This window comes from Telopea speciosissima, chromosome 8, assembly GCF_018873765.1.
Source record: "Telopea speciosissima isolate NSW1024214 ecotype Mountain lineage chromosome 8, Tspe_v1, whole genome shotgun sequence".
NCBI lineage: Eukaryota > Viridiplantae > Streptophyta > Magnoliopsida > Proteales > Proteaceae > Telopea > Telopea speciosissima.
This window is the reverse complement of record NC_057923.1, coordinates 61061118-61082377: the sequence shown is the minus strand read 5'-3', so window position 1 is coordinate 61082377 and position 21260 is coordinate 61061118. Positions and strand designations below refer to the sequence as shown.

The following is a 21260-nucleotide window of genomic DNA, read 5'->3' as shown; positions in this document are numbered from 1 at the left end:
AGCATGGTTGTATTTACAATAAGAGACAGATGACAATTAAGCAGTTTAAATTAAGAAGAAATAGTTTTCATTATCCTAACAATAGCTGGTTAGGCTGGAGAAAAATCCCACTTACATGTATCATAATTCTGTTATTGAATTTACAAAACTTGAAGTTTTAAACTTCCAGAGGATCCATTAGTCTGAAGTTGACAAAAAGTGAGAATAAGACCTGTAACATGCTATTACTTAAACTTCAGATAAATCCTTCTGTAATAGTATGTTTTAGTTAATCTTGTCCAATAAGAGGGCCTATCTCTTCCTTAATTCCCTGAGAAAAAAAAATAAAAATCAAAAGGAGATGTTAAAAAAATTCAAAATCAGATGTTAATAAGCTGTATACATCCTTCTAGCTCTTTCCCTTGAACCTGCTTTCTTCTATTCCTTCTCTAACCCTTCAAGTTTCATTCCATACTGAGAATACTGGAGCTCCATGACAAACACTGAGATTGTTAGACCTAGGTGCAAGAGTCTGTACAGTAGTGGGCAACCAGTTATTGCAATTTGAGTTCTGATCATACCCATGAACCTTCATTCCTTGTGACTGTTGTTGTGAAAGATAATACAAATTTCGAGTTTGGAATGGATCAGCAATTTCATATCCCAATTGTTGCTTAATATCATTATCCCCAAAACAACTTCCTTGATTATGATTACTTTGATCAGATATCACTGTACTTATAGGCAACACATAGCAACTACTGTTTCCATTTCCACCACAAACTCCTTGGTAACTACCATTACTCCCACCACCACCACCACCACTTCCACTGCCGCCGCCGTTTCCTCCACTGCTGTAAATAACAGAATTAGACCCCGAACTATGTTCCAAAGACGCCGAATCCAAGCTTATGAGATTGTGCATCACAGAAGGCTGGAAGAAGTTATGGGTATTGCCCAATTGAAGTTGTTGAAGATCTTGAAAGCTGTGTGTAGTTAATGGTTCTTGTTCTTGCTTACACCAACCTCTTTGCTGACCATAGAACATATTCAAAGGTTGAGCTTGTGGAAATGCAATGGTAGGCCAACCATCGTGGTGTGCTGCATAATTGTTAGTCCCATCAATTAGTTGAGAATTCATGTTGTCATCATTACTCCTCCTACCATGATCTACAATTATTGTTTCAGTCTGTTCTGCTTCTTTCAAACGCTTTGCAGCTCCTCCAACAGGTAATGTGCTGCTCTCAAGTATGCTATTTACATCATATCTGCTCATGTCAAAGTTTGTTACCGCATTAAGACCACGGAATTTTATCGCAGCGATATCGTAGGCCTCAGCTGCTTCTTCTTGCGTGCCTACAATATTATAGAAAGTTGAGACTACAAACTAAGATTATATGCATGCTTTTGTAAGGGATTTTCTTATTGACACATATAATTGTCAAATAATTTGTAACCTAATTTTTTTTTTTTTTTTTCTTCTTTCTATTGAGGGTAATAGTATAATTTCACATGCATACTTAAAACTGTGTGATAATAACATCTTTTGATAATGTCATAATGGTGTGTCACCTTTTTACACCCGTCTTACAGAACTTTTGGGAATAAGACAATGGACATTTAAAAGAATGTTACAATTTTTAATTACACCAATAGAATGTCATTCAGAAACTCCTTTGTAATTGGGCTGACGTTCTATCTGCCCGGGTGGAGGCTGCTAAGACAAATGGGGTGGTATTTCCTCCATTTAGGAGGACGAGCTAGGTGGTAATTACGCCCAGCCACATGTGTCCGGGAGCAGCTTGCACCCTGGCATAGAGAACATTTGACCTAAGATTTACTACTTTTATCTTTCTTCCTGCCCAACCACCAACCCCTCCCCCCAAAAAAAACCATTAATTCAACTACTGAGAGTTAGGGAACTTACTAAATGTGCCCAAGTAGAGATCTTTGTTCCCTGCTACCCTTCCAATCCGAGCTTGCCATCTTCCATGTTGATGGTGTCTGCAAATATTAGTACAATAATATAAGCAATGAAGCACAACTTCTTTCAAGAATGAGAAATTTTGTAACTACCACCCCTCACAACTACTATTGAAGGATTTGCAAAAATTAATTGCATGTTATGCATAATTAAATATAACGTTTGACTGCCACATGGTAGCACATGTGTTAATCCATGTGTAGGACCTGGCAAGCATCTCATTGATACAGTTTCATTATAAAATGAGTAGAGTAAGTAACTAAAATTACAAAAAGATATTTTGTATGTTATATTCATCTACATTTGACGGCATTTAGGTTTTCTATCTCACATGGACTAACCCATGTACTCCCAAGTGACTAATAATAAAGCGTTATATTTCACTAGGTATAATGAGAAATAGAAGGATCGAAAATAATAATATTAATAATACCATAATATTTTATAGTTATTATATAAGAAAAAATGAAACAAGCATACCTAGTGACTCCTCGATAGATTGATGCACCTCGAGAGAACCCACTACTTTTCCTGCAAAACATATATGAAATAAGTATTGTTATATCGGCCGGGGGGGGGGGGGGGTGGGGGAGAAACTTTGAATGCTTATACCTTCTTAGAGATGCAACATATTCCTGCCTGGTCATGTTCTTCATCTCTTCAATCTCTTTTTCATAATTGCTAATCTGAAAAAGAAACAGTTACCCTCAAATCAAATACAAATGTATGAACAGATATTAAATAACTTAAAAAATAACTACATAGAAAACTTACAGGAAAATTTGTAGTGGTGGTTGTACCCCAATACTTCAATGCAGCTAAATCATAAGCTTTAGCTGCTTTATCTTCTTTGTCATAACCTCCTAAACAAAATAATAGTAGGAAAAGAAGTAAGAAGAAAGTGAAAAGTAAAACATAAATTAATATTATCAAAATGATCACAACTTTTGCTTACCCAAATAGACTGCAAGTAAGTTTGAATAAGTCCCAACATCAGGAGAGGAGAAATGGCAGAAAATAAGGAAGAAAAAAGATTAGTAAACCAATATGAAGTTTTGCGGAGGAAAAAAAAAAGCAAAAAATGAATGTGGAGAGGTAGGCCTATATTAAATACCTTGCCTTCCCTTACGGGTCTGTCCCTCTCTTCTGCAACTATTGTCCCATAAATGAGCTTCATATCTACCAGTCCATCTGTGCCTGTAGAATGAAATCCAAACTAATTATCAAAATTAAAAAGATAAAATGAATAATAACAAAAATAACATAGAAGATTTGATTCACACTTGCATGCGTTAATAATATGATATATATGTGAATATCCAACTTAAAAGCTCAAACTTTTGAGTGGAAGGACTCATGGGTATATGAGGGGACAGCAGGAAGTTCTCTCAAGGATTACCGATGTGAGATTATTTTCCCAACACTTCTCATGTGTAGTCAGACAAAACTGCGTGCACGAGCACAGATGAACAATGGTAGGTTTGGAGACACCTAGAACAGACTAGAGAAAACCCACTCTGATACCATGTGAATATCCAACCTAAACTTTTGAGTGGAGGGACTCGTCGGTATATGAGGGTACAGAAAGAAGTTCTCTCAAGGGTAACCGATGTAAGATTATTCTCCCAACACTTCTCACGTGTAGTCAGACGAAGCTAAGTGCACGAGCACAGATGAACAACGGTAGGTTTGGAGACACCTACAACAAACTCGAGAAAACCCACTCTGAGACCATGTGAATATCCAACCCAAACTTTTGAGTGGAGGGATTCATAGATATAAGAGGGGACAGAAGGAAGGTCTCAGGTAACCGATGTGAGAGTATTCTTCCAACACTCTTCCTCACGTGTAGTCAGATGAAACTGTGTACATGATCACAGATAAACAACGGTAGGTCTGGAGACACCTGCAACAGACTGGAGAAAACCCACTTTGATACCATGTGAAAATCCAACCCAAACTTTTGAGTGGAGGGATTCCTAGATATATGAGGGGACAGAAGGAAGGTCTCTGGTAACCGATGTGAGAGTATTCTTTCAACACTCCACCTCTCGTGTAGTTAGACAAAACTGCGTGCACGAGCATAGATGAACAACGGTGGGTCTGGAGACACCTGCAACAGACTGAAGAAAACCTGCTCTAATACCATATGAATATCCAACACAAACTTTTGGGTGGAGGAACTCTTAGGCATGTGAGGGGACAGAAGGTCTCAAGGGTAACCTATGTGAAACTATTTTCCCAACAATATAGACTTAATGGGTGCATATGAAATCCATCATGAAAGCAAAGCTAGAAAATGAAACCCTAGTGCGAGATTTCATGAAGGAAGTAAAACAAACCTTGTTACACCCCGGTAGATGGAGGTCCTTTGTCCAAACGTATCAATAGATTTCCTTGGCACAGCCTCTACAGCACCAGTTTGACCATCAAGACCAGTTGCTATCTTCTCCTTATTTTCTGAAGAGGAACACTCACCGCTACTACCGGTACCGTTCGTGCTTCCACCGGCAGATGCAAGGAGCGGCAAAGCCAAACTCGACTGTGACCCAGTACTCATCGATAACGAAAGAGTTTGAGAACTCGTTAGGGTTCCATTATTAACCACCACAGCAGGTGACCCACCACAGATACTACCTCCTTCGATCTTGTTCTCCGGCTGTGTCGGTGCCGGTTGGTTTCTCAGCCAAGTCTTTATCATCGACAACCCAATAGAGTTGCTATTTGTGGTGGTGGTGGTGGTGTCACCACGACCAACACAACCGTTGGAGAATATGTAGTCTCCACTGGCATTGCACCTAGCAAGTTTCTGGTCATGGTCGTTGAAAGAATGGCCACCAAGGAAATCTTCCAACTTGGGCTCAACTTGATCAATGTTGTGATTACTATTTGAGCCTCTCATGAGCATAGAAAGCTCTGAACTTGTTTTAAAGTTCCAATCTGCAAAGGAAGATAATAAGTAGTTTAGTTATAATAATATGAGATTGGTTTTGGTATGAAGGAAGGAGAAACTCACCTTGAGACTGTGGGTGATTGGTTCTATTGAAAGCTTCTAAGATACCAAAAGGTGCATCTGGTCTTAAGTTAGGGATGTTAAGTGAAGGAGCTGTTGAGTCTGAAGCAAGATCGAAACAGTCACCGGAGACATCATCGGTGCCGGAGATATCATCAGAGTTGAATCCAAGACGAGAGATGGTAGGCTGAACATGGTTTTGAGACTGTGAAGGAAGCTCTTGTGGTGAAAGTGAGAAACCCAACCAGTTGTTCATGGAAGCCATGTATTCCCTTGATTCCTTCTTTGTGTTTGGTTTTGTTTCTTTAAAAAGCTCCAAAGAGGAGCAGAAAGGTCAGAAAATAAGAGAAGAAAACATTTCTAGCTTATCAAACAGAACAATTTATATAGAAACCCTTCACACCTCCCCCCTTCTCATTCTCTCTCTAAAATCTGACTCCCAAATATTTTATTGAATAAAATATATTTTAGACTCTTTCTCTCGTGTGTTTGTGTTTGTCTGTACATACATACATATATACATACATGCATGCATACATAGTAATTAAATAATAAAGAAGAAATGAATCGACTATGGAGCTAAAACCCTAAATAAAGTGAACAAAATCTTGAGAATAAGATAATTCTTAGTTCCATAATGAGCATATCCCCGTGCTTAACATATCTATATTTTATCACATAGGTTACCCTCAACATGTTGGTTTCGTAAAGTTGAAACAATTTCTCTCTTTTTTAGGGTTTAGAAATACTACCAGAGAGACAAGAGACATAGAGAGAGTTATATGGGTAAATAATTCTAAGGCTAAAGACCTACAATAATTATAAATTGTTATAAGAGAGTATATATATTGTTCCCCCGCTTCACCCGGAAGCTCTCTCAATCTCTCTCTCTCTTGTGCCCATAACAAAATGTATGCATGAGAAACAAGGGAAGACTTCACTGTGTTGTTGTTGTTGTTGTTGTTTTTTTTTTTTTTTTGGTGTAGAAGTAGGTGCTTTATCTAAGAAACATGCAGCATCTCATGGATTGGGATGAAAAAATAATTCTCGCAACCAACGAATGGAATTAAGTCAAACTATCATGCAAGTAATCGACAATATCTTCCGAGTCAGGGAACCAATCACGCTCTTAATCTCCCTTGAAACAAAATTAAAAACACAAATAGTAAACAAGCAAGACAAATAGAAGATATGTTCTACTATTGACCATATCAAGAGAGGTGAAGAGTTATTCCCATCATTAAGATAAGAGATGCGATCACCTTCATAAAGGGAAAAAAATGAGGACAACTAATAAGAAAAAAATGAAAAGGAGCGATGTTATCTGGGTGGGATGCAAGGTCAGGCCTCACGTGCCAGTCAATGTGGCACAAAAGGGGACGGAATTTTTACCATAAATGGGGGCATGGCGGTCATTCCAGCCCTTGTTGTGCATGGGCGTGGCCCGTTTCACGCAGAAAACATTCTCTCAAATGAAAAATTGAGGGTTGGGTTGGGTTTGCTACCCCCGTAGGGTTTTCAGGTTATTTCATTCTCAAGCCCTGGGGATAGATTGAAAAAAAATCTTTTCCTGTAAATCAAGATTGAAAAGAAATCTAATCTAAACTAAAAAAAAAAAAATGAGAACCAAAAAGGAATTACCGAGACTGGCCAGTGACCAAGCAATCCCTCCACAGATTCTCTCTCTCACATTATCATTGATTCTGGTACGGAAGGAGTGTTGAATGGAGCTTGTTTAAGGGCAAGTGTTTGAGAAAGGAAGAGAATCCGAGAGAGAGAGAGAGAGAGAGAGATTGATTAATCTTGGAGGGTGCAACTTTGGCTGTAAGTTTGACCGTCAATAAAGGAATCAAAGACGGTAAAACACATGGCTTTGAGGCTTTCTACTATTTTATATCCTTAAAGCCTGCAACCACTGTAAAAATAAATGCTCTCTCTCGGTAATCTAATCATAATCATGCCCAAGCTTAGCCTTAGACCTCATGGATGGAGAGAGAGTAAGAGAGAGAGCGACATATATTAGATGTCTTACCTTATTAGGGTTTATTTGATCACTGTAAGCTTTTTTTCAATTTGAAAACAGTGTTTTAATAAGGTTGAGTTATTGTTTTGTTTTAATAAACCAAAAAATCTGATTAACCTTTTTTCTTTTTATAAGATCTCACTGATTTGTTGGCCAATCTATCAGACTAACTTAAAAATGTATTTTAAAGAAAGAAGAAGGTTGACGGATCCCATCACCCAGACATAGCAGCATGCAAAATTATCAATTTATCCCCATGAAATAAAAAATCCTATATATGTTGATGCCCCTGTGCAAGTTCTCATTGATCCCCCCATTCTATGCAAGGGTTACATGATCAAACAATAATCTCTTGCGTAATTTTTATTTTATGAAATTAAAAATATAAAAAATACACTAAAACCAGAGAAAATACAAAAATATATATATATATATATATAGATAAATAAAATTTATGAATCACCTTAGAAAATTGTTTAAGCAACATTGATATTATTTTATTCAAGATCCATCAAAATGGCACCTTACTTAAGTCAGAATAAAAAAGAGTTTTTAAAATAATTTAAAAATAACTTATCGTTGTATCATTATCAAACCTATTATTGTCTTTGCATATTTTCCAATACACATGTGAAATAAAAGGATTTATCCTCAATTAAAATAAATGAGGGGTGACTCGGACGACCCATTGAATAGATTGACTAATCTTTTCAAGTTGGAAATTTGAATCAAAGTGACTGAGTTAGAAGGGGTGATCCGAACAGGAAGGCAGGAACTCGACCGATCCCGAGTTAGGTCTTGATACATGGCACCTGACGTGTATGCCATTAAGCAAGATTTTGTGTGTTAAGAGAGATGCATGCTACGGAACTAAGCTATACAGGACTGTCTCTCTCTGGTGAACCCCAAGCGTGCACCATTGGATCTCGAGTTCTTGATACCATTTCAGTTTCAGGATCCAATGGTGAACAGGTAGGGATCAGGGCCAGTGCTATAGACCTCTACATAACCACCTCTGATTCAGATCTTTGTCCAGGAGAGACAAGAAGTTTTAACATATTTGGTTGCAAATCCCCAAAAAAAAAAGATTCCAATACAATGGTGGAAATGAATGCCCGACAGCCTTGGTGTACGTACTCCATTATACGATTTTAATATACTATATATAATCTCACTCAAATGGTGAAAAACTAGGGTTTATTTAAAGCGCTGGAGCTCACGGGTAACTAGGTAAAGATTAACCGTCTCACGTAAGAGGTGCATGAACCCACCAACCATCCTTACATGCATGCATGTTAAGAAATGGAGACATCCATCCCTCCCCTCCCACGTGTGAAGGTCCCCCCCCCCCCTATAAGCGTATGTACAAGCTTGATGATCTATATTACTGCACGTGCCCTATTCTCCCTTTTGTACTCCTCTTCACCCACTCAACCAAGTTGAGTAGGTGGTCCCTCCAAAATTTGAGACCCATATATGAAAGATAATATTGTCATTTCTTGTATTCGGCAGATAGGGAACACTTTAAATTAGCTACATTCTCAAGTATGATTTCCTTCATCCCCACAAAAAAACAAGGTCTCAATATGTGCGCCTTTTCTCAAAGTTAGTTTTGCAAGTGATTGATTCTGATACTGTGCTGGTAGGGTATCGGTGATATGGTACAGACAAGGGGTAAAATGATTGGAAAACCTATTTTTAAGGAGAATCAAAACAAAATTTACATGATACGATCGATCGATGCTAATATTGATCCGATACTATATCAATATTTGGATTGACCAATACACGTTCAGTTACCATTTTCTTCTAAAATTTTGCCAACAAATCTATTTATTTATATTTTTAAAAATTTTAATTAGATGGTATTGGTTTGTTGTGGTGGTAAATGACAATAGTAGCAGAGATGAAAATAACCCTAAAAAATAAGTAAGAAAGAATGCTACTAGGTCGCGTGGCCAGTGTGGCTCCTATGCCTAGACTTAGAAGCGCATGAAAGTATCGTGCTACCCCTATAAAAAAAAAAAATGTCAGTTCTTGCCTTTACGCTTCGTGCATTTTCATTGACCCCTGTATTGGTGAAAACACTAGAGATCCAGACAGCAAACTCTTGCACTTACAATAATATATTTTTTATTAAAAATTAGGTAATAGGTATATTTTCTTGGGGGTAATTTTTCCCTGAAGAAGGGAAAAATAAAAGTAAAATAATTTCAAAAAGTAGGTATTAGGGTTCTAATTAAGGGTGGGTGGAGGACGAGGGGCATATACGCGGATAACAAGCGGGAGAAAAAGGCGGGTGTGGCGTGAATCATGAAACGACGCACCGTTTTGTTGAGAGATGGCGACCGACAAGTGGCGGTTGGTCGGTCGGTCCATGGTCATCCTAACCTAAGGATTGCCCTTTTGAAATAAGGTCGGCTTATTTAAAAATAACGGTAAATTTGTAAGTGGCCAACCGTTGGCGCATAGGAGAGAACGACGTTCCCCTTAAGGCTGAGTAAACATCAAGGAAAGGGTTAAATTCTTGCCCCTTTTTGTACCTTAAAAAATTAAATAAATTTAAAAATAAAAAACACCTCACTCACTGGGCCTGATTTACCAAGTCCACTTTTTTATACTTAAAAAAATTCAGTAAAAATTATAAAAAAAAAAATTCATCAGAGTCTTAGGTAACACGAAAGTCGAGTAATGGAGAGTCACCAGATTTTATTTATTTTTAATTATTAATAAGAAATATTCAAATCCTCTAAGAACTCAAGAACTGAGTTTGCCTTGGAGAAATCGGCGGAGCGCCCGTGCCTCCTCGGAATTAATACGTGAATATTGCCATGCACAGAGGTCGATGTGGACCCCAGAAGCCCACAAACAAGAATTGACAATTTTTGGGAAAACGGAATTCCATGCTGCCAATTTTCTATATGAGGTTTTTCAATGCTCAACTACATGGATTTAGTGCATGATATCAGATCAGGTATCGATCATCTTCAAAATCAATATGGTATCAGTACAAATCGATCGTATCGAACAAGTTTATTCTTAATTTTTTTTATTATTTTATCTCTTGTACGTATCACTGATACGGTTTTAATATCAGTCGCCTTCAAAACTAGTCACCTACATGATTTTAGTGCATAGTATTGGATCGGGTATCGATCATCTTCAAAACTAATATAGCATCAACATAGATCGACCGTATCAAACAAGTTTACCTTTACTTTTTCTTAAAAAATAAGTATTTATTTTACTATTTTACCCCTTATCTGTACTGCTTTACTGATACGGTATCATTATCAATCACCTTCAAAACTGTATAGTGTCGGCCGACCTATACCTCAAACCATGTTCAACTAGACATATAGGGGAGATATAGGATTTGGGTCACATTTATTTACATATGACAGATTGTATTGTTCTTCTTAACAAAAAACATATTTTGCTATAGAATAAAATATATTTTTTTTCCTCAAAAACCACAAAAGAAATCACAGTAAATATTAGCATTAAATCCATGGGAATTTTGATCAAACCCTAGAAAGAAACAGTGTTTGGGATTCAAACCTTTTGAGTTGAATAATCTAAACCCAATCCCATAACCTCATTGTTTTTGTTAAGGAGGAAGAAGAAGAAGAACCCTAATCCTAAAAGTTTCAAAAACTGATAATCTATAATCGTGTACACCTCGAACCCATTGCTCTAAGTTGATCCTCTCTGGCATATGCTGCACAGGTGCAGTGGTGCACTACCTTCTTCCTAGCTTTCCCACACGCCAACACATGTATATAATGAGTACTAACCATTGTGAATGAAATGAATACCCATTAGTTCATATTATATGCATGCATAGAAGGTTTGACTCTTTACGTTTCTTTATCTCTCTTTGGGTGCATGTGTGCAGCTTTTGTATACTTGTTTATGTCTAATATTGTTTATCAAAAAAAAAATTATGATTACCTTACGTGCTATGCTTTTCTCTTGGTTTCTAATTCCATGCTATCTAGTGGTCTATCTTATAGAATCACGAAAAAATCCCAGATTGCCTGGAGATGTGTAATGAAATGCGCATATATGTTATGAACTCTCTTATTTAACAAAATGCATTTTAAAGCTGTGAAGTCCACCTACAAAAGCAGACAATATCATGCCATCGGTGAAGCCGGGTTTGTGGCATTTTACATATTTTCTTTCTCACTTTGGTTGCAAACCTCTGACCCCCTGCTTAGTCTCCCTCAAGAAAATTATTCGTAATCAGCATATTATGGGTAAGAAGATTACCAAGCACCTACTTCGGTCTCTTCCTATTGGATAGTTTAGAACCCTCATGGATTTTCTTCTTGTTTTGGTCTACGTCACATCTTTTCCTTCTCGCTCTAGTTGACACCTACGTGTATTCCTCTACCCCTGATGGATTTTCTTCTTGTTTTGTTCTACGTCTGCACTCGAATCAAATTTCCATTTCCTTTAGACCCCAAAAAAAAAAAAAAAAAAAAAAAAAAAAAAAAATCTCAAACCTTCTCTTTTCTTGGACTATAAAAACAACCACATGCTTCTCTACCCACCTCTTCTTATTTTGAAAAAAATATGAATTTCTAAAACTAGCCAAAGCTTGCACCCATGATTTCAAGATACAGACTTTGCCAAAAGGACAATATCAGTAAGACAAAAACATATATATTGAGAGGATCTTTTTCATGGTTGTTGATCATCACACATATGGGAAGCCAGTCACTTGAATTATACTTTTAGAGAGTGGGGTTTCAGGTGGTCATAATGTTACCAAAACTTTAAGAGAAAAAAAAAATGAGAAAAAGAAGGAGGATTAATTAAGCTTTCCTTATAAAATACATACTTGGGAAATAAAATAACCATCTCATGCTTGGCACTTTTATCTTTTTCATAATTATGATTTTAAAGTGTTTGAATGTCCCTATGTTTGACTGGCCTTGGCCTTGGCCTTAACAAGGAGACCTCACGTGACAATTTTTTCTTTCAAAAATTAAGGGAGAAAGGACAACAAGCAGGAGTTCGTCAATTGTTAGAATAAAGCTGATGAGATTCGAGAATAGTGCATGGAAGGTATATACATAACTTTTTTTTTGAAAAAGATCGATCTTCACTCTCCCATGTCCTAACTTCTCGTATCTACACACAACTATTTGAATATTGAAAGCTTCTTTTAATCAACAAAGGGTTGCTTCAGCCTTTTTATTAAACAATGTATGTCCAATTATGTAAGTAGCTGTTGCCTAAACCCATGAACCCTTTTCATTATTTTTGCTTAACTTCCGTGCAATTCCATGTGGATCTCTTGTTTTCAAGATCTCTGGTAGGATGTTTTGTAAAACTCTTACAATCATGGTTCTAAGTATTGGTATCGTATCGTTCGTATATGTATCAGTTTTATTAGTTGTCGATATCGATTCCATGTCGATATCGAATCAATAGTACAATACGGACAAGGGGTAAAATTGTTAGAAAACTCAATTTTTAAGGATATTCAAGGGTAATTTTGTCTGATATAACCGATCCAGGCCGATACCATATCGGTTATACAGATTGCCGATACCGTGTACTAAAACCATGCTTACAATGGGTCCTAGAGAAGAACTTGAGAGAATCAAATTTAGCTTTATTAAAGGGTCTTTCTACTTATAAAAAAAAAAAAAAAAAAGAGGTCTTTCTTCAACCATTAAAAAGAGGGGTAATATCAATTTATTGACAAGAAAATGAGAAAAAATATACAAGGGTAAAAAATAATGGGTAATAAGCCTTTGTAGGTAAGGTTTCTAACAAATCCCGACTTTAAACACATTTTGCCCGATGAAAATCCATATCAAACGTCGAAAAAAGGAAAATCGATTTTTAAGTCTAGACGGAACAAAAAAGAAACCACACTACCAAAGCCTTGGCAAGCCATGCCCCGACGACTTGACTCGGGTCGGTTTGCGCATGCATGTGTGAAAATATACCCCGAACCAAATATGTACCATGGAAGAGATGCAAGCCTGCCCATATACAAAATCTCACTGATCTAGTTAGCAAGATGTTTCAAGAATAGGATAGGTCTAGCCTACAACAAGATACAAAGGACATACCCACAAGCGCAGCCCATGTGGAGGCCCACATGAGAATAAATACATGGTTTCTGATGATGATGATAATATTATTGAGACCAAATTATTAAGAGAGAAATTGAGAAACTAGAACAAGCACTGAAGAACATCTAAGGAGTAAAAGACCAGGTTATTGACTCTGAGGGTTTATATTTCTTCCCTGAGATTAAATTACCAGAGAGGTTCAAATGGAAGAGGGAGAAGTTTGACGGGTCAGGAGATCCATGTGCACATCTAAGGGCCTACATAGGCCAAATGAGGATTAAAGGATTTGATGACCATTTTCAAATGACTCTAACCGAGTCGACTCTTAGGTGGCTCATGTCCCTAGACTCTTCCCAAGCCCATAAATGGAAAGACATGATCAAATCATTCAAAAAGCAATACTCATATAATACCAAGATGGAACTTACTCAAGAGGGACTTAGAGACCACTAGGCAGGAGTCAGAAGGAAGGGTTCAATAGCTATGTTATTATACACAAAATGGACATTCCACTAATGATTGTTGAATACTCTGGTGTGATATTCAATACTTGATGGATCAAGGAAAGATTGAGATAAAGCAGGAGTTTGATGAAGAAGAATCAGGGTCACTACTAAGTAGGGATGTAAATGAATAGCCGAAATTCGTTTCTGTATTCGTGTCCGAATTTGTTTAGCACTATCCGAATCCGTCCGAAAGCTAAACGGATACGGATACGGATAGATTATAGCTATCCGAAAAGCTATTTTTACATGTAAACGAATAAAATATCTGATCCGTATCCTTATCCGTTTAACACTATCCGAGTCCATCCGAAAGCTAATCGGATGCGGATGCGGATATAGCACTATCCGAGCCGAATCCAATCCGTTTACATCCCTACTACTAAGGGCCAAATCTGAAAGAGACCATTGTTGAGAAGAAGTTGTTTCTCTTTTGTTTTTTCAATAATGTAGAAGTTTTATTCCATATCAATAAAATTTCTTTTTCATTTCATATTCATTTGTCATTTCCTTATATGCCAAAGCATTGATGACAAAAGATCTTGAGCTTTCCAAACGTTTGATCCTCTTCCCATAAGCAAGGAGCTTAAAGGGGGATTTCATCTTATTGAACCTATTAAGGGAGGCCATCATTGGCCATCAACTATTCCAAATAAATCCTAAAACATTATAATCCGCTAATCCCCATTTTTGGGCCTTAGTCTATTCTTTGGAAAACCAGTGTTTGCCTACCTTTAGCCCACCACCAAGTTATCTATTATATACTAACTCCCATAAATTCTTGGGTTCTTATTAGGAGAGACATTTTTGTATCAGAGCCCAATGTTGCCAGAACAAGAAAAAAGAAGACTAAAATTGAATTCCAAGAAAGAATTAAAAAAATTAAATTCAAAAAATAAAATAAAAAATGAATACAATAACCCAAATAGGGGCAAGGGAGAGAAGTCTCTCACAAGTTAAAAAAAATGGAATATGAATAAAGAAAGAAATATTAACCAGGGCGAGGGTTACCAAGTTCCTTATTAGATCCCGAGGCATTTTTGAGCCTTAGCCCCCTTTTTTGAAGCTAAGTTTTAAGCCCCATTATGATGTGGAAAAGTCCTCTTAGGGTGTGATGATGAAATTTTCATCAATAACTTTGAGTTCATCCGGCTATGCTAGAACTTAATTATCAAGACATTGACATTAAAGCATTTGTTCTTGAATTACATTTGACTAGATCCCTATTTAGAGTATGTAGGCAGTTTGATGAAGTGATAATTAAGTTTGGTCCATCCATCTACACAATTATCCATTCATTCATATCATATCTACCGCATTTCTGCTTTCCCCTCTCTCTCGTTTGTTTTCTATGTCTTTCCCCCCCCCCCCTTTCTTCCAGCTATTTCATGGGGTTGTTATCCAATATACTCCATGCTCATGGGTCCTAATTTCATCATCGACCACGATACAACTATTTTTATGAAACAACATAAAAAAAAATATGGAAATTGTTTTCCAAAATTTTATATGGCCAAAGATTTCATACATGGCTGTGCAAGCATGCACGGTCGTGTCCCCTCTCACAAGAAGCTAGAAAAGTCATAAAACCCCACTCCTATTTTAATGCCTTGAAACTCTCACCCTCTCACATGCACGGCTTACACAGCCCTGTATGAAAACTGTCCCCATTTTATGTTGTATTTCAGAGTTTCATGCAACATTTGTAAAAGACAAACAAATAAGTGATAATTTATTATTGCTAATGAAGTTTTTAGTTTCATTGGGTGTTTTTAGGTATAGGGATAGACATGTCCAAAGCCAACGACAGGCTTAAGTGAGAATTCGTTAGAGCAATCAAGGAGTTCTTAGGATTTAATGACAAATAGTGTGACCTTGTATCCATGTGCATCTTCTCTGTCACTTTCAAGTTTAAAGTGAATGGCTCAACCTTCGATTATGTTGTTCTCAGGATAGGAATCCACCAAGGTGACTCTTTGAGTCCTCTTTTTATTATTGCCATGGAAGGTTTCTCAAGTCTTCTTTGTTAAAATTTGTAGAAGTTCTCAAGTAATCCACCATCTTTTGTGACGGACGGGGTAAGATTGTGTACAATTGTCCCTCCCAGACCTTATAGTAGTGGGAGCCTTGTGCACTGGGTTGCTCTTTTATTATCTTTGGGCTTGGATTTCAGATGCAAAATTCTTTCCAAATTCATCTCTTTGAAGCCAAAAAAAATTTAAGACAGCTTATTGGGTTCAGAAAAGCCATTTTGCTAATGGGTTTGTTGGAGGAAGGTAGGGTCAAGAAGTCGATTCATATTTGGGATGACCCGTGGACCCTAGATTGACCAAACTTTGAGTGTCACTTCTACCAGATTGCCCTAGTGAAAATCAACAAATGGTTTTTTTATTTTTTTGGGGAAGGGGGGTAAGAAGAAGGAAAGATGGCATGAGAAGTTTAACATGCCAAGTATCCTGATGGCTGGATTAGAACATAAATCTAAAAGCCATGGAACAGAATTGGATCAAACTGTCTTACATGAAATTGATAGTGCCCTCCTAGCCAAGGAGTCAACAGTGTTGTTTACCTCCCTTCAAATAAAAGAAAAAGATAAAGAAATAAATTGATTACAGAGATGAACAACTTCTTCCATAAGACTACGAATATGTAATGGAGAATGATAACCCTTATCTTGAAATAAGGTTACAATCCCCAAATTATTAGATTCAATCACCAAATTACAAAAAATCTTGAGTAATCGTCTCCATTAAAGATGCCCTTATTGCCATAATTTCACCACCAAGAACCGAAGAAAAAGACGTTAGTTGTGAGACTGCATATAAGATATGCCCATGATCAGCCCTAAAGATATAGCCTAGGATTAACTCGATCACCATTTCCAATTCGCCAACATAAACCAGATTTCAAAACCTCTAGACCATTGATTACACTTTGCCAACCCCAACTAGGTTGGTGTCCCACTCTTGCCTAAAGAAAATCCACATGAGGTTAGTAGATTGATTTGAACTCAAGTCGAATTTGGAACATTCCTCTCATTAGAACTGTGTTTCAACTAGATCTTCTTGCACCTCTAGTAACGGGAGCCCCGTGCATTGAGTTGCTCTTTTATTTCCTTTAGGCTCGGATTCAGATGCATATTTCTTCTTGAAAAGACAAAAATGTAAGATAAATTATTGCATGGTTCTAAGTATCGGGCGATCCGTACAAGTTTGGCACCTTGCCGATCCCGATACTGTGCCAATATTGTATCGGTGACACAGTATGGACAAGGGGTAAATTGATCAAAAAACCTATTTTTTAAAGGAAGATAAGGACAAATTAGTCAGATACAGCCAATACTTACCGATACCAATCAGTTACTATATCGATTTCTGAGTTGACCGATACCCATTTTGATATGGTGCACTAAAACATGGCTTATTGGGTTCAAATTTTATTGAATCAAGTCAAATTTGGAACATTCCTCTCATTAGACCTGTAGATCTTCTAAGGCAACTGTTAAGATCAAGATTCCTCTTTCAACACTATTTGAAAAGAAAAAGAGAAATCATCCATACTTTTGTCTTGTATCTACAGTCTTAGGATGGACCCCAAAAAACAGAGATAAAGTACGTATGCATTTCCTGTACTTTGCCTTAAATACAAATTGACCCAAAGTTTCAAAAAGTGAACGAGTACACCCCCTATAGTTTCAAAGTCATGTTAAACTAACCATCCATTAGGCATCTAACATTAAGTGATGATGTGGCGTTGAGAGTGGATATGAAAATACACTTTTACCCTTCCATAACAAGGAGTGGGTGAAGAAATTCTCCCTTCTTCATCTCTTTCCTTTAGTATTTCATACACCAAGGTGTGTGTGTGACAATCGCACACACCCATGTTGTGTAGTTTTGATCTTTGTTTTCATATGTTGTTTTATGCTTTAATCCATGACATGTTGTGATCTTATTGTGGACAGGTTCCTTATATAGGCATGCAAAACATGTAGAACAATATACAAGTAACCTAGCCTAAGGATGCAGGATGCATGGAGAAGGAAGAGAAAACATATATTACTTATTTCTCTTCAAAGTATTTTTGTAATTTTCACCACTTTCATTTATGCATGAATTTCCATTTTTATCTTCTCATGTTTTCATCATATCAGTAAGGGTTTTCTTGTGATATTCAGGTTTCTTTGCATTTTTAAGGTTTTCCTTTGTTTTCCATGCATTGAGATAAGGGTTTGCATAACATTAGCTTTCTCATTTGTTGTATGATTATTCCGAAAAAATTATTTCCTCTTTATTTAAATTTAGGGTTTGCATAACATTAGCCTTCTCATTTTTAAATCTAGGGTTTGCATAACATTGGCCTGCTGTTTGGGATTCCAAATTCCAATCCCCCTCTTTTTGTTACTATTTTAGTGTAGTTTTGTATAATCTCGACCGTCTGCTCTTTTAATATAGAACAAATTACATGTACCCCTGTAGTTTGAAATAATAACAAAATAATCCTTAATTTCGCTTTTTATATGCATCTCCCTCCCTAGATTTGTGGATGGCTTACAAATAAGCCTTTACCGTCAAGTGTAAACCGTTAATTGTAATTAAATTTTTCAAAAACTCTATTTTACCCTTCAATGGTGGGGGGGGGGGGCAAAGGGGGTTGTCTCCAACCTCATAATTTCTAAGCCATATACAAAACCAGAAACCAGTGGAGAATGGAATTCGCCTTACAGTTGAAAGAATCCTCTCAACTTTGATCCAATCAACCCAGGATTTTAGGGCTTGAATCGCACCTCTTAACCCTCCCAACAGGCTAAGTATCAAGTTGAGAAGACACACACAATGGGAATTGGAAGGACTTGAAATCAGGTATGGCGGTAGGAGAAAAGGTCCAGATCTGAAACTGATGATTTAACTCATAGTAGAGGGGCTGGTTTGTGATAGGGCTCTAGGTTTTAGATCGCCCTTTGGTGGTGATTTAGTACCCAAAATCTCAGGTTACTTGGATCTCTAACTAGAGAGTTCGAACAGATTATCTGGGACTGCCAGTACCATCCAGAAACAGAGGCTACCAACAAGAGTAAAGAACAACAGAAAATAAAGGAAGGAAGAAGAATAAGAAGAGGAAAGATCTCGCAGGGGGAGGGGAGAGAAAGAATAAGAGATAAGAGAGAGAGAGAGGTGGAGAGAAGGGACAACAACCAAGCTACCAAGCCACGCAGGGACACACTCAACCGAAAAAACTCAATTCCAATCGGAACTTACCTTCGTGTTTTGGGGTTGTTTTCTACAAATCGCCGGAACAGATGTGTAACAAAACCTTAACTCGTTTTTGAGGATTTTGAAGAGAAAATTATAATAAGGGTAAAATAGAAATTTAAAATAGATCATTGAATTAAAAGGGTCATATGGTCTTTTTATTTATAAAACTAACAATTTACTAACACCAGGAACCATTAGGGGTTTTTTATAAAAATGAAACTAGGGAGGTGTTTTATTATTGTTTCAAACTACAGGTTGCATGTAATTTGCTCTTTAATATAATCTTCTTTGATTATTAGAAAAAAAAAAACGAGATATGCAACCTCAAACAACATCCGTCAGATTAGAATCTCTATTAAAATTTTGCAATCTATCGTTGACTCCAGAGCCAGAATCCAGAATCCAGAATCCAGAATCCAGAATCCAGAATATAGAATCCAGATACGGTGTATATCTTCCACCGCTCCCGTAGAAATTTCTATCTGCAAATCTATTTAGAATAATGGCAATTCCATCGCCTGCAAAACTGTCCCAAACAGAACTCTCGTGAATAAATCTCAAATTTCCACCAAGAAAACTCCAGTGAAGAACAGAATTCACAAGGTCCTGAATCTCGCCATTTGTTGGCGATTCTCGTTATGGACGCAGAAAACAATCGACAAGAAGAAGAACCACCGTTGTTAAATCTTAAAGACCTGAGAGTGATTTCTGTTCTTGGAAGAGGAGCGAACGGCGTAGCTTTTTTAGTTAGAAATGAAGCTACAGGGGAAAATCTAGCTTTAAAGGTGATCTTGAAGGCTTTGATAGAGAAGAAAAGCAAAAAAAATGGAGATAAAGATTTTAGCTCTGCTTACAGACGAATCTGGTTCGAACGGAATGTATTGATGTCGTTTCGGCATCCATTGCTTCCGAGACTCAGAGGAGTTGTGGAAACTGATAAGATCATCGCTTTCGCCATTGATTACTGTTCTGGTGGACATCTCCACTCTTTAAGAAAGAGACAGATTGAAAAGGTTTTCTCTAACAACATTATTAGGTAACACAATGAAAATTTTGAAAATTTCAGCTCTTGCTTGCTCTGTTTTTAAATCTTTCAAGTTCTAATCTTTTTTTTCTTTTTTTTGCTTTTAATTTAAGGTTTTATGGAGCAGAGTTGGTTCTTGCATTGGAGTACTTGCACGGATTAGGGATTGTTTACCGGGATTTGAAGCCAGATAACGTAATGATTCAAGAGAATGGTCATCTAATGCTCGTCGATTTCGATCTCTCAGCGAAACTCTCGGCAAAATCTCTGCAACTTCGTGAGATTTTTCGATCCAATACGACGACTTCTGAGAATTGCAAATCAATGAAGAAGTACAAACGGTCTCTAACGCTATGTCACTGCTTCGGTTCTGGCATTTCGCCGGTGGACTCGGATTCCTGTTGCACTGACTCACTAGTCGAGACTCAGAGATCCGACTCGGAATCGGTGTCCTCTTTTGAGACTGAGAAGTCGAAATCGTTCGTTGGAACGGAGGAATATGTGTCTCCAGAAATCATCCAAGGGAACGGCCATCATTTCGCGGTGGATTGGTGGGGTCTTGGTGTTGTCCTCGATGAGATGTTGTATGGACGGACCCCGTTTCGAGGGGTCAATCGGAAGGAAACGTTCCATCGAATTCTTGCAAATTCGCCGGAGCTTGTTGGAGAGCGGACGGCTTTGAGGGATTTGATCGGGAAACTGCTCGAAAAGGATCCGACGAAGAGAATCTCCATTGAGGGAATCAAGGGTCATGATTTCTTTAAAGGCGTTGATTGGGAATCGGCTTTGCGAATCGCTAGGCCACCGTTTATTCCGTTAAGAGCGGAAAGGGATATGGAGGGAATTAAGGTAATTGATGTGGAGTTATTTGTACATGGGGTTTTTAAGGGAGAGGAAGACAAAACAGGTGTCTTGGTAGAGGATTTTTCGATTTTTTAATTTAATTTTATTAATTTTTTTTTTCTTTTTTCACGACACATTAAAGTGGAGTTGATCCCAAATGTCTCAATCTTCTTCAGCCATTTCTATTATTACTACTAAAGCATGATCATATTTTGGATCTCTAATTTTTTAACTAGATATGTCACTGTTAACCAATAGACTTTTGTTTTAAAGATAACAGACTTTTTTATCTTTAGTTTAAGATACATCTTTTATTCTCATCAACAAAAAAAAAAAAAGTGTAAGTCAAGCTAAGGTTTTATTGCCTTCAGAAATATGTTCTTAAAAAATATAAAAACAATGGGAGAAAGAAGGCTACTTGGGTGCGTGAGGTGCGTTGTCCTTTTACCTAGGCGTAGGGTAGGCAAAATGACCATTGCACCCCCATGAAAAGGCAGGACTTTTTAAAAGTATATCGGTAAGACGATCATTTCGTCTG

General features: G+C 37.3%; 3 protein-coding genes across 6 annotated transcripts in view; 2 read left to right on the top strand and 1 right to left on the bottom strand.

Annotated features, from left to right (window-relative positions):
• Positions 1-436: 436 nt before the first annotated feature.
• On the bottom strand, positions 437-5280 carry LOC122672693 (AP2-like ethylene-responsive transcription factor BBM2). Its single transcript, XM_043870165.1, has 9 exons — positions 4980-5280; positions 4306-4903; positions 3078-3160; positions 2919-2927; positions 2738-2826; positions 2576-2649; positions 2444-2494; positions 1907-1983; positions 437-1335 (listed from the first exon to the last, which is right to left on the bottom strand). The coding sequence occupies exons 1-9, from the start codon at positions 5239-5241 to the stop codon at positions 437-439; spliced, it is 2142 nt and encodes a 713-aa protein (XP_043726100.1). The 5' UTR covers positions 5242-5280.
• Positions 5281-15655: 10375 nt separating this feature from the next.
• The window catches only part of LOC122671340, a 43326-nt gene continuing 37721 nt past the window's right edge, over positions 15656-21260 (top strand). For all 4 annotated transcript variants that reach the window (XM_043868497.1, XM_043868499.1, XM_043868496.1 and 1 more), the window contains exon 1: positions 15656-15666. The gene's annotated coding sequence lies outside the window, so the exon portion shown is untranslated. The remainder of the gene's footprint in view (positions 15667-21260) is intronic.
• Positions 19172-20818, top strand: LOC122672540 (serine/threonine-protein kinase OXI1-like). The gene is made up of 3 exons (XM_043870002.1): positions 19172-19323; positions 19439-19891; positions 19993-20818. The coding sequence occupies exons 1-3, from the start codon at positions 19172-19174 to the stop codon at positions 20816-20818; spliced, it is 1431 nt and encodes a 476-aa protein (XP_043725937.1).